The sequence below is a fragment of the Herpailurus yagouaroundi genome, unplaced genomic scaffold (assembly GCF_014898765.1).
Source record: "Herpailurus yagouaroundi ecotype Mexico unplaced genomic scaffold, PumYag 208, whole genome shotgun sequence".
Lineage (NCBI taxonomy): Eukaryota > Metazoa > Chordata > Mammalia > Carnivora > Felidae > Herpailurus > Herpailurus yagouaroundi.
In genome coordinates, this window is record NW_024412439.1 from 9,292,612 (window position 1) to 9,304,680 (window position 12,069).

Below are 12,069 nucleotides of genomic sequence, written 5' to 3' on the forward strand. Positions count from 1 at the left end.
ACTTCCCGAAGGTCACACAGCTACTGAGTGTCTGAGCCAGGATTTAAACCTCGGTCTTACTCAAAAGCCCACGAGCTTTCTACGATGTATTTCCGCCTGTTACTAAAATAACATTTTCCGGGGCGCCTGGGTGGCTCAGTCGGTCAAGTGTCTGACTCTTGATCTCGGCTCAGGTCATGATCTCACGGTTCCAGGAGTTCGAGCCCCGCGTCGGGCTCTGCACTGACAGCACGGAGCCTGCTTAGAATTCTGTCTCTGTTTCTCTCTCTCTCAAAATAAATACACTTTTTAAAAAATTAATAAATAGCATAGCATTTTCCAAACCATTTTGACTAGGACCTACCATAAAAATAATGCATTTTATTTATTTATGTATTTATTTATTTATTTATTTATTTATTTATTTATTTTTTTTTTTTTTTTAAGTCATCTCCACACCCAGCGTGGGGCTCGAACTCACAACCCTGAGATCAAGAGTGCTGTGCTCCACTAACTGAGCCAGCTGGGCGCCCCTAAAAAAATGCATTTTATATGAAAGCCTGCTGTATACACACACACACACACACACACACACACACACACACACACACTGAAACAAGCTTTAAAAAGTGAAACTCACGAGGCGCCTGGGTGACTCAGTCGGTTGAGCATCCGACTTCAGCTCAGGTCACGATCTCGCGGTCCATGAGTTCGAGCGCCATGTCAGGCTGTGGGCTGATGGCTCAGAGCCTGGAGCCTGCTTCCGATTCTGTGTCTCCCTCTCTCTCTGCTCCTCCCCCGTTCATGCTCTGTCTCTCTGTCTCAAAAATAAATAAATGTTAAAAAGTGAAACTCACCCCTACCCCCTTGGATGGGCTGTGTCTCAGTCTATTCTATTTTATTTTTTAATTTTTTTTTCAACGTTTATTTATTTTTGGGACAGAGAGAGACAGAGCATGAATGGGGGAGGGGCAGAGAGAGAGGGAGACACAGAATCGGAAACAGGCTCCAGGCTCTGAGCCATCAGCCCAGAGCCTGACGCAGGGCTCGAACTCACGGACCGCGAGATGGTGACCTGGCTGAAGTCGGACGCTTAACTGACTGCGCCACCCAGGCGCCCCTATTCTATTTTATTTAAAAGGCAGCTGTGATTGTGATCCCCCAGAATGATTCCATTATCCACTCATGGGTCCTGGCCGGCCAAGCATGTGGCTGCCGTTTCACCTGAATGCTCGAGAGCCCAGAGACCCCAGCCCTCTCACCCCCAGCGCCAGGGGCTCACTGCACATTCACACCATAGAGCAAACACCTATGAGTTCCTTCTAATAAAAACAAACAAAACAAGCCCGAGGCAGGCTTTGGGAGAGGCAGAAAGGGTACAAAAATGCTTCTGTGTCGTGAGTAAACAACGCTTACCCGGGGCTGATCACCAACCCCTCTGCACTTAGCGAGCTCCGGGCATTGCGGGAAGTAAAGCATAGTGTGATGTCCAAGTGTCACATCGGCCCCTGGAGAAAGGGATTTGTCAGATCTGGGGCCCAAAGAGGTTAGCAGGAGGAGCTTAGAACAGAGTGGTGGTCTCGCCGTCGGCAGGAGGGAACAAGTGGGCGGAGAGAGCGCGTGCCCGGCTGGTCCCGTCCGAGGACTCAGCACGGGTCTCTGGAAGGAGTGATCAAGCGCTCAGTGAAGGAGGGTGGCCCAGTCACTCGTGCAGGCCTGCCCCCTTCTCCTTACAAACAGAGAAACTGATATCCGTTTCCCCCTTGCACGATGGGTGCTCTGGCAGAGCCCGGTCCCAACGGCACCTGCTTCTCTGCCCTGGGTTTAAACACCACGCAGGCCAGGGAGGACGGGAGCCGTGCGGGCAGGCCATCCTGAAACATCTACAGCTGGGACAACTGGGGTGGCTCCAACACACTTGGAGAAAATGCAGCGGCGGGCGGTTGGTGCGGGTGAAGGGAGAGCAGTCCCCTGCGGTTAACTGTTAACTGAGTGACTGACACCTTGAGGGTTCGCTTGGGTGTGGCTGAGATTTTCCATGACGAGCAAACGTCAATGCCGGCTCGGAGCCCAGGGTCAGGCGACGGGACACGCACAGGCGGCTAGGCACACGCTCCCCTCCCATCCCCGTGAGACCCTGGGAGGTGGCTCTCCCAAGTTCAAGAAGAAGTTCGACTTGCAAAGGGTCTTCGAAAATACTGGCTGCAAACTATCAAAAGCAGACCGTAAGCTTTCCCCTTGGAACTGGGACCCTTGAGCCCCCGGCCCGGCTCCTGGCCGCAGGCCCTGCCGGGCGAGCTCTGAGGACCGCCAGACGCCAGACGTGAGGTGCGTGGCTGTGCTGCCCTCCCCACAGCACCGTCTCTGTGTCCCCAGCACCGTGCTGTTGTTGAACCCGGTGGAGGTTCAGGCCGAGTTCCTCGCCGTGGCCAATAGGCTGAGTGCACCCGGCCACTCGCCCCACAGCGCCTACACCACGCTGCTCCTTCACGCCTTCCAGGCCACCTTCGGGGCCCACTGCGACCTCCCAGGCCTGCACTGCAGGCTGCAGGTATGTGCCCGGGGCCCCTGGGGTTTATTTAGCATCACTCCCCCCTCCCATCAGAGTAGAGTCCCTCTCTGGCTCTGTCCCGGTGCTGCCGTCTCCGTCTCCCGGGTATGCCGGCCTCCCCCGACCCGGGCCAGCCCGGCCCCTTCCCCTCTCTGGGCCGCAGCGACGAGCTTGGGACTAGCACTCCCCGCCCGCCCAAGTTGGCGGTGCTCTGGTCCTGGTCTGGGCCTTTCTCTGGCGCCCGCGTCCGGAGAAGAGGGGCCCCGGGCAGGAGGCCCGGCTCCCTGGCCAGCTGTGAGTGCAGGTGGGTGACGAGGCAGGGAGGAGACCGGTGGGTGCTGCCATCGGCGAGACCCCGGGACCTGGAGGAGTGGGGCCGGCGAGCTACGGTTCGGCAGCAAGCCCGTCTGCCCCTGGGGTTTCAGTCCAAGAGCCTGGCCGAGCTGGAAGACATCTTCACGGAGACCGCGGAGGCACAGGAGCTGGCATCCAGCATCGGGGACGCGGCCGAGGCCCGGCAGTGGCTCAGGACCAAGCTGCAGGCGGTGGGAGAGAAAGCCGGCTTCCCTGGTGTCTTAGGTGAGGCTCTTGGGAGAGCCGGGCGCGTCTTCCCCACGGCCAAGTGAGCATCCCAGCCGGCCGGTGGGTCTGCTCCACACAGTCCTTCGGGGACCCCCGGCTGTCGTTACCCTGGTGTTAGGGCTGGCCGGCCGTGGCAAGAGAGAAAGAGAGTGCTACCTGGGGGCGGGCGGCTTCGTTGTCCCACCAGAGATCACGCAGGAGGATGCAGTCCTCACGGGTCCCTTTGGAGGCCACGCCTCGCCCCCAAGGAGCCTAGAAAACATCCTTTCTGCAGCTCCGCCCCTTCCAGAAGAAAGGACGCGGTCTTCCGTCACCCACGCCCCATGAGACAGTGCCCTTGTGCTCCCGTTCGGGCCCTGTCAGGGGAGGCTCGGAGGCTGAGTTGGCCGCATCCGCACAGCCTGTAAAAAGGCCTGGCACCTACCTGGGCTGCTTGAACGGAGGGTCCTCGGGCTGCGAGCCAGGTGTCCCAGCTTCCCACGGAGTCTCGTGTGGCCCATGCTGGCGTCTTGTCTGAGACCCTTGCGGCCCTCACCGCCTGTCCCCCTGTCGTTACAGACACGGCCAAACCTGGCAAACTCTGCACCATCCCCATCCCGGTGGCCAGGTGCCACACCTACAACTGGAACCAGGACAGCTTCGGTGAGCCCCCGGTTGGGGCCCTCGCGGTGCCCGCTCCCGTCCCCCAAAGCGGCCAGGGCGCTTCCTGTTCCCGGGTCTGTGCACCCGCCTCCCCCCCCCCCCCGCCCCGCCAGCTGAGCAGAGCAGGGGGAAGCGCTTAAATCCCGGGCTGGCCTTTGACCTCCCTTCCGCCCTCTTCTCCTCCGGGCCAGTCGGCCTGAGCCTGTCGCCCATCCCCAGGGTGTGAGAGAGGGCTTGCAAGGGCCCAGACACCCAGACGGTGCCTCCCCTTGCAGACGTCCTGCAGGAAATCCTGCTCCAAGAACAGGAGCTGCTCCAGCCAGGGATCCTGGGGGACGAGGAGGAGGAGGAGGAGGAGGAGGAGGAGGAGGAGGAGGACGACGACGACGACGACGACGACGACGACGACTTGGAAACGGAAGGGCGTTGCGCCCAGAGGGACTCCCTGCTCTCCACCAGCTCCGCGGTCTTCCACGACTCCACCCTGTCCCTTGCCTCGCCCCAGGCCTCAGGGCCCACCCTGTCCCGCCAGCTGCTGACCTCCTTCGTGTCAGGCCTCTCGGACGGCGTGGACAGCGGCTACGTGGAGGACAGCGAGGACAGCTCCTCCTCGGAGTGGCCCAAGAGGCCTGGCGGCCAGGGGCGCCGGCTCCACCGCCGGCCGGGGCAGAAGTTCAACAGGATCTATAAACTGTTCAAGAGCACGAGCCAGCTGGTGCTGCGGCGGGACTCCCGGGGCGCGGAGGGCGGCGCGGACGCAGCCCTGCCCCTGCGGCGGGCGGGGAGCCTCTGCGGCCCCCTGGACGGCGCGGCCCCGCCGCCGGCCTCCCGGCCCCAGCGCTCCCGCTCTCTGCCGCAGCCCAAGCTCAGCGCCCAGCTGCCCAGCTGGCTCCTGGCCCCCGCCTCCCGCCACCAGCGCCGGCGCCCCTTCCTGAGCGGGGATGAGGACCCCAAGGCGTCCACGCTCCGCGTCGTGGTCTTCGGCTCCGATCGGATTTCGGGGAAGGTGGCTCGGGCCTACAGCAATCTGCGGTGAGAGCGGCGGCGGGGGTGCGGGCGCCGGGACGGGGAGGTGGGGGGGGGGGGGGGGGGGGGGGGCTCGGGGCGGGGGGGGGGGGGGGGGGGGCGGGCTGCGGGCTTAGGGCTCTTAGGGTCCCCGCTTCTTACCACCTTCTTCCTCTGCCAGGCGGCTGGAGAACAACCGCCCCCTCCTCACGCGGTTGTTCAAACTCCAGTTCTTCTACGTGCCCGTCAAGCGGGGCTCCGGCGCCTGCCCCAGCCCTGCGAGCCAGACGCCCCCACTCCCCGCGGACTCCCCCAGGCAACCCAGCCCTGCAGTACGTCCCCCGCCCCGCGCCACGCGCCGTGGGGGCGCAGAGTGGGCGCCATCCATCGCCTGTGCCTCGGGGGGCACCTCGTTGCGCGCGAGCCTCGCTCCCAGGAGCGGCCCCGGCCCTGCGCGTGGGGGCGGCCCTTCGCCGCGTTACGTAGACTAAAAGCTGTTAGACTTCTCTCGGGGCTGGGGGGGGGGTGGGGGGGAGGCTCCGCTTGGGGCCGCGGAGGGCGTGGGGGGTGCGCAGGGCCGCCGCGCAGGGACTGACCCTGGACCCTCCCCCAGGAGCTGGAGAGCACCAATGATATCTCCCACTACCTCGGCATGCTCGACCCCTGGTACGAGCGCAACGTGCTGGGTCTCATGCACCTGCCGCCGGAGGTCCTGTGCCAGGTCGGTGGCCCCCGCGGGGCGGGGGGAGTGGGGGCACCTGCTGGAGGCCCCCTGGTTTGGGGGGGGGGTGGTGGATCCAGCCTGGAGCCTCCAGGGAGGACCAGGAGGTCCTTGGAATTGAGCGGGAAGGGTGGGACGGAGGCTGGGCTGTGGGTGTGGGCCCCCCCCCCCCCCCATCCCGAGCATTGTGTGTCCTGCCGGCCACCTGCCACTCTGGCTCCGTCCCCCACCCGCAGCAGTCTCTGAAGGCTGAATCCCGGCCCCTGGACGGCTCCTCTGCCCAGCTGCCCATCCTGGCGGACATGCTGCTCTACTACTGCCGTTTCGCCGCCCGGCCCGTGTTGCTGCAGGTCTATCAGACGGAGGTGAGCCCCGCCCCCCGACGCCGGCGCCCCCGCCCCGCCCCCTGCCCTTGCAGCCCGCGGCCTCGAGCAGAGGGCGGCGGGGGCTGCCCTCTGATGCCGCCCCCGCCCTCTGCAGCTGACCTTCGTCACCGGGGAGAAGATGACAGAGATCTTCCTCCACTCCCTGGAGCTGGGTCACTCTGCCGCCACACGTGCCATCAAGGCTTCCGGTGGGTGCCGCCTGGGCCCCAGGGGGGACACGGGGTTGGCGAGGGGCCCCCCCGAGAGGAGAGGGAGTGACGGTCTGTCTGTGTGTCACAGGTCCTGGCAGCAAGCGCCTGGGCATCGATGGTGACCGGGAAGCCATCCCTCTAACACTACAGATTATTTACAGCAAGGTGAGGCCGGTGCTGGGGGCCCAGGCCCGCTGGGGCCTGCTCCTGCCCCTGCTTCACCCAGAGGCAGCCCCCTGTGTTCCTGGGCCCCAGGCTTTCAGCGGGGAGAAGGGAGGGGGTGGACATCCTTCTCCCCTCCAGTGTTCTCTCCCCCCACCCCCCGCCCCCACCCCCCAGATGTGCTCAGCAGCTCCCAGCTGCAGGGCTGAGGGTGAGAGGGGCAAGGGTGCAGTGTCCAGAGGGAGAGCCCAGGGTCTGCAGGGCTGGGGCGCCCCGCGGGGTGTGTGGGAGCCGGGACCCGTGTCAGAAGGGAACCATAGGATTTGTGGGGTGCAGGTGGGAGGGGTGGCATGGGCCTCTGAGCATCACACCCGGGGTACAGGCCACGAGAACCTTGACTTCAAAGTGGGGACACCCCCCCCACCCTCTTTCCTTCCTTCTCTCTTTCCTTTTGCCATTCGAAAGATACTCATTTAGCCCCTACTCATGCTGAGCTCTGCTGGGGAGGGGAGACAGCGGTGAGCAGAGAAGGCTAGGCCTTCTCTGCGACTTTCCTGGAGGAGCAAGACAGGAAACAACAGAAATGGCCAGGAGAGTATCAAAGAGCGGTGAGGGGTGACAAGGCAGTAAAAGGGTTGATGGGACAGTGATGCTGAGGCCACTTACGTGCGGCGGCCAGGGAAGTGGGCAGGAAGGACTGACTAACAGAGCACTGCATGTTGGGTGTTTGGGGAATACCTCCCATGCCCCAGACCGGGGGATTCCCAAGAGTCAAGTGCTAACAGTCTAGAGGGAGCGGTAGATATTGCTTAGATGATCTCACATGATACATAATTACAACTGTGACAGGTGAAGGAGAGGTTCGTGGTCCCCTGAGAACCTTTAAGAGGATCATTCAACCTGGTCAGGAAGGCTACACAAGGCTTCCCTGAGAAGGGACATTGAGGCAGCACTGGAAAGGAAACGAGGAGTTAGTTAATTAGGCTAAGAAGAGAGGGATATGCTCTCCAGGCAGAGAGAACGGCATGTGCAAAGGTCCTGTGGTGAGAGGGAACATGTCATCACAGGGCACTGAGGCAGGCCAGAGGGGCCAGAGCAGAGACGGTGCATGGGTGAGGCTAAAAGAGCTGGCAGGGCCACAATACCAAGGGCCTTGATTTTTGTCCTTGTCCCAAGAGCCGTGGACACCCTTTGAAGGGGCTCAAGTTGGGGATGGGGCTGGGGGATGTGTGCCATGATTAGATTTGAGGTCTGGAAGCTCCCTCGGTTTGGAGGGGTCCGCAGGGGATGCGGGAAGGCCAGTTAGGAGGCTCCGGGGTTGGTTGTCCGGGGGGAAATGGGGGTGGCCTGCATGGGGGTGGTGGTGGGTTCTGTGAGCAGCAGGGCGTAGGGGCGGATCAGAAAACGGGAGGCCCAAACTCCTGGCTCTCAATGTTCCGGGACCAGAAGCGGCCCAGGTCCAGTGCGGGGAGGCCGTGAGTTGGGGGCAGGTCGAGTTTGGGTGCCCTTGAGAGACAGGAGGAAGTGAGAAGTACAGTTGCACGGATGGGCCTGGCCTCAGGTGCAGGGGGGAGTTGGGTGTGTAGGTGGCCTCGGGGAAGGAGCACGGAAGGCTCGTGCTTGGAGAGACTAGTGGGGCGGAGAGTGGGGGGCCAGGAGGAGGCACCCCGAGCCCCGTGCCGTGTGATGGCAGGCAGACAGGCCCCGGCCAGGGGCAGGTGGGCGAGGCGCGGGGTGCAGACAGCAGTGAGCACAGCCAGGCACTCCTATGAGGTCAGGGGAGCCGAGGACTGAGAAACGCACTTGCATCTGGCAACGCGGAGGTCCCGGTGAAAGAGACGTCCAGACCCCAAGGGGGGGCTCCAGCCTGGCTCTGGCCGGGACCTCATGCCCGTGGGCCCCTCTCCTCCTCCTCCCTTGGGGCTCAGCCGTCACGGAGATAAGCCTTTGAGATGCTCTGAGCTCTGGAGCCCTGCGATCCGTGGACCAGGCTGGGCACCCGACACTCCTTCTTGGAGTCGTCGAGGTCTATACGGGGTCAGACAGCTCTTGGTGCACGAGTTAGCAGACTCGGGTGAACGCGTGCCACCGGTGGGTCTGGAGCCACCTCTTCCGAGAGCAGGTAGCGGGCCCCGGGGGACCCCGGCTGAGAGGGTGCGGCCCCGCTGTGTTCCCAGGGGGCCATCAGTGGCCGAAGCCGCTGGAGCAGCATGGAGAAGGTGTGCACGTCCGTGAACCTCAGCAAGGCCTGCCGGAAGCCGGAGGAGCTAGGTGAGCGGGCGGCGGGGTGCAGGTGGCGGGGGGCGGGGCCCCGAGCCTGGCCTGAGCCGCCCCCTGCTCCTCAGACTCCAGCATGGAGGCCCTGACGCTAAACCTGACCGAAGTGGTGAAGAGGCAGAACCCCAAGTCCAAGAAGGGCTTCAACCAGGTAAGGGCACCCCTCTCTTCGCGGCCACGCCTTTCGGGAGGCCCAGGCGCGTGCAGGTGCCTGAGGATGTGCGCATGCGCGAAAGGATGAGGTGCGGTTTGGGGTGCGTACTCCGTGGGTATCAGGGGAGGAAGGAGAGCCCTGTGGGAGGACGTGTCTGTGTGCAAAGGCTCCCGTGTCAGGGACCCCGGGCCTCGCGAGGGGGGCAGTGGGCTTTGTCCGGTGGGGCCGGGGCTTGTTTCTTCCAGACTCAGGGAAGGTGGAGGCCGGGGAAGGGGCAGGGCCTGATGGAGGCCGTCAGCCCCTGAGAGCTGCTGCCGGGCTTGGGGACAGGCCTGAGGGACAGAGCTGCCGAGGGCTGGAGTTCGAGGGGGCCGGCGATCGGGGCTGACGGGGGCCTTGCTTCCAGATCAGCACGTCACAGATCAAAGTGGACAAGATACAGATCATCGGCTCCAACGGCTGCTCCTTCGCGGTGTGTCTGGACCAGGATGAGAGGAAGATCGTGCAGAGTGTGGTCCGGTAGGAAGGGGGCGTCCAGGGAAGGGGCGCACTCCTGCACCACCCCCTGGGACCCCGGAAGGAGCTGCAGGGATGCGGAGGTGGGGGCTGCCCTTACCTCCCGCCTGCCCCACAGGTGTGAGGTCTCGCCCTGCTACAAGCCGGAGAAGAGCGGCCTCCGCCCCCAACCCCAGAGGACCCCCGACCAGCCGGCCCAGGCCGTGCCCGACCTCTGCTCCCTCCTCTGCCTGCCAATCATGACGTTCAGCGGAGCTCTGCCTTAGTGGGGCTCTCACCAGCGGGCGGGGAAGCCTCCTCGGAGCCCCTCCCCACGCAAGGGGGGCGGCCGTGAGGGTCTCGCTCCCTGTGGGGAACTGAACGGCCCTCTGTCGCACTGGGTCCTGCCGTGGGTCCCTGCGGCTGGCAGGGGCTTGGCGGTTTCTGGGTCCTCAGGGCTCCGTTTAGGAAGGACACAGGGATGAGGGAGGGTGCGGCTGGCCACGCAGCCCCTCAGATCCCTCACGTAGACAGGAGAGGGATGGAGGAGGGGCTGACCTCCAAAGGCACCGGCCACTAGTGTGGTCTGGGATCCTTTCTGGAAAGATCTGAGCCTCTGGTGCTCTGGGGTGTGGCTTAGGCCTCCTCTCCCAACGTTGGCCAGGCCCCCCCTCACTTTGTCAAAGACTTGGGGAAGCCTTTATATCTGTGCTTCAGAGTCCCCTCTACTCTGCGGTTCAGGTGGGAGAAACAAGGATAAGAATTTCTTTCCAGACCTTCAGTACCCCACCCCCACTTCTCTCTCTCACACACACACACACACACACACACACACACACACACGCGCACACACACACGCACGCACGCAGATTCCCCGGGTATTCTGAAAAACAGCACTAATCCTTTACCTGCCTGCTGTCAGGACATAGAAGACATTCTCTTGCGAGCCCCTTTCTGGGTCTGAGAGCTGGGGGGACAGGACAGGCACAGATTCAGGAGCAGCTCGATTACCTTCTAGCTGAATGACCAGAAGGAAGTTAATTAGCCTCTTCCAGCCTCCACCTCCTCGGCTCTACGACCTTCGACCTTCGGGGGTTGAAAAGAAATTGTCCGCAAGGTGCCTGGCCCGTGGCTGGCTCATGGCCAGTGCTCAGGAAAGATTAGCAGCCTCGCCCTTAGGCGCCAACTCCCCTTGTGTGGCGCTGGGACACTCTCACGGCCCCTGGGACAGTCCTCATTCACGCCTTTCCGATTCATCATTGAAGCAGGACCAAGACTAGGAGGTGGGGAGGGGTCAGTTTTACCCTCCGAAGGAGGAACGACCTTGGCGGGGACAAGAGGAGGGTGGCACGGGAGTCCCCAGCCTTTGCCGACTTCTCTCCCAGATGGGACCCCGTGATCCCCGCTCCCGTGTCACTCCTCTGGCTGGTGCACGTTATGTGCGGAGTCTTGCAGCCCAGAAGGTTCACGGGCACCGTTCTGGTGCCTGGGCGAGATCCCAGAGCGGGTAGATCAAGAGCCTGGCTTTGCGGGGCTTTGTGCCTGGCTGGAGCAAGGGCGGGGGGGAGGGGGTGGCGGAACGCGAGAGCCAAAAATGTTAAAGCCGCCAGGTCGGAGCGGTTTGGAAGGAAGCAAGTGTGCGCTAGGGTCATGGGGTGGAGGGCAGGGCTGAGGACCGGGATTTGGACGCTGGGGGTGGAGGAAGGTGACTGTATCCCGCCCAGAGCCCCTCTGTTGCCTCCTCCTGCTTCACCTGCTCCAAAGCTGGTGGGCTTGCGGGAGCCCCTGAAATGCCAGCCAAGACCGCCTGATGGAAGTGAACAGAGCTGTCCCTCCCGCCCCCGCCACCTGCCCCCAACCAGCCACCTGTCCATGTTCCAGGCTCCAGAGAGCAGCCGACCGTGTACCCTTGATAGTTTGTTGTTGCATGAACAAGTTCTACTACAGGATAAACAGATATCCAAGAATGAAAACAGTTTAATATTATTTTCGAATAAAACTTGGTTAGTCTCGAATGCAATGACTCGTGGTTATCTCGCCGCACGCCGGTTAACTTGCTTCGTTCGCACAAACCGCTTCACAGGCAGCAACGATCAGGGTTCTTGGGGGGCTGTTGCGTGTAGCTTTTTGGAGCTGGAGAAAATGTATTTGTGCTGACGTTTTCTGTGACGCTGTTCCGCCGAAGCCTCGTCGTCCTGCTGAGAGGAAGGAGGTGAGCTCATCGCTGGTCGCGGGAAGACACCTGTTATTTGGGAGGAATACGAAGGCATCAGGCTCGCAGCCTAACCCCCGGGGAGGGAGGAAGAAGGAACCATGAGATGCTCTAGGTTTGCCCCAGCTAGCTACTGCAAACAATAAAACACGCCTAACACACCCAACATGCATCCACGGGACATCCAGGGATCCCTTGATCCAGGTGGGGCTCCCCTAACGGCCTGGGAGGTGTCTGTGCTCCCCAAATTAAATCGGCCCAAATCCACGACACCCATTAACCCAGGGATCCCAATAAACTCAGCAGCCCTCACTCCATCTGGAGGCCGGGACTTCACTTCTGATACTCTTTCCAACGTCCCATAGCCCCATTCTAATCGCGAGGAGAATACCAGACAAACCCAGACTGTGGGACCTTCCTCTATGGGCTAATCTGACTAGTACCCTTCCAGGAGGTCATGAAAACAAGGTAGGACCGAGAAACTCCTAGAGCAAGGAGAGAGGGAACCTGAACACTGAATGCAATGTGGTACCCTGGATTGGATCCAGAAACAGAGAAAGGTTAATGAAAGAACTGGTGAAATCCCATAAAGGCTGGAGTTTTGGTTTTTCAATTTTTTTTAAAGTTTATTTATTTTGAGAGGGAGAGAAAAATGTGAGTGGAGAGAGAGGGAGAGAGGAGATCCCAAGCAGGTTCCTCACTGTCAGGGCAG

The 12,069-nt window shown here is 62.0% G+C and overlaps 1 protein-coding gene across 4 annotated transcripts in view; it reads left to right on the plus strand.

Annotated features, from left to right (window-relative positions):
* Positions 1-9,830, plus strand: part of PIK3R5 (phosphoinositide-3-kinase regulatory subunit 5) — a 59,401-nt gene extending 49,571 nt beyond the window's left edge. For 2 of the 4 annotated variants that reach the window (XM_040453216.1, XM_040453217.1), the window contains exons 7-19: positions 2,356-2,530; positions 2,956-3,109; positions 3,671-3,754; positions 4,030-4,786; positions 4,941-5,091; positions 5,373-5,480; positions 5,717-5,845; positions 5,961-6,054; positions 6,146-6,222; positions 8,397-8,490; positions 8,565-8,647; positions 9,057-9,169; positions 9,285-9,830. In XM_040453216.1, the coding sequence (XP_040309150.1) occupies positions 2,356-2,530; positions 2,956-3,109; positions 3,671-3,754; positions 4,030-4,786; positions 4,941-5,091; positions 5,373-5,480; positions 5,717-5,845; positions 5,961-6,054; positions 6,146-6,222; positions 8,397-8,490; positions 8,565-8,647; positions 9,057-9,169; positions 9,285-9,432 (2,167 nt within the window). In that variant the 3' untranslated portion in view covers positions 9,433-9,830. Of the gene's footprint in view, positions 1-2,335; positions 2,531-2,955; positions 3,110-3,670; positions 3,755-4,029; positions 4,787-4,940; positions 5,092-5,372; positions 5,481-5,716; positions 5,846-5,960; positions 6,055-6,145; positions 6,223-8,396; positions 8,491-8,564; positions 8,648-9,056; positions 9,170-9,284 lie in introns of all 4 variants that reach the window. The other 2 variants (XM_040453218.1, XM_040453219.1) reach the window with 2 other exon arrangements.
* The last annotated feature ends 2,239 nt before the right edge of the window (positions 9,831-12,069 follow it).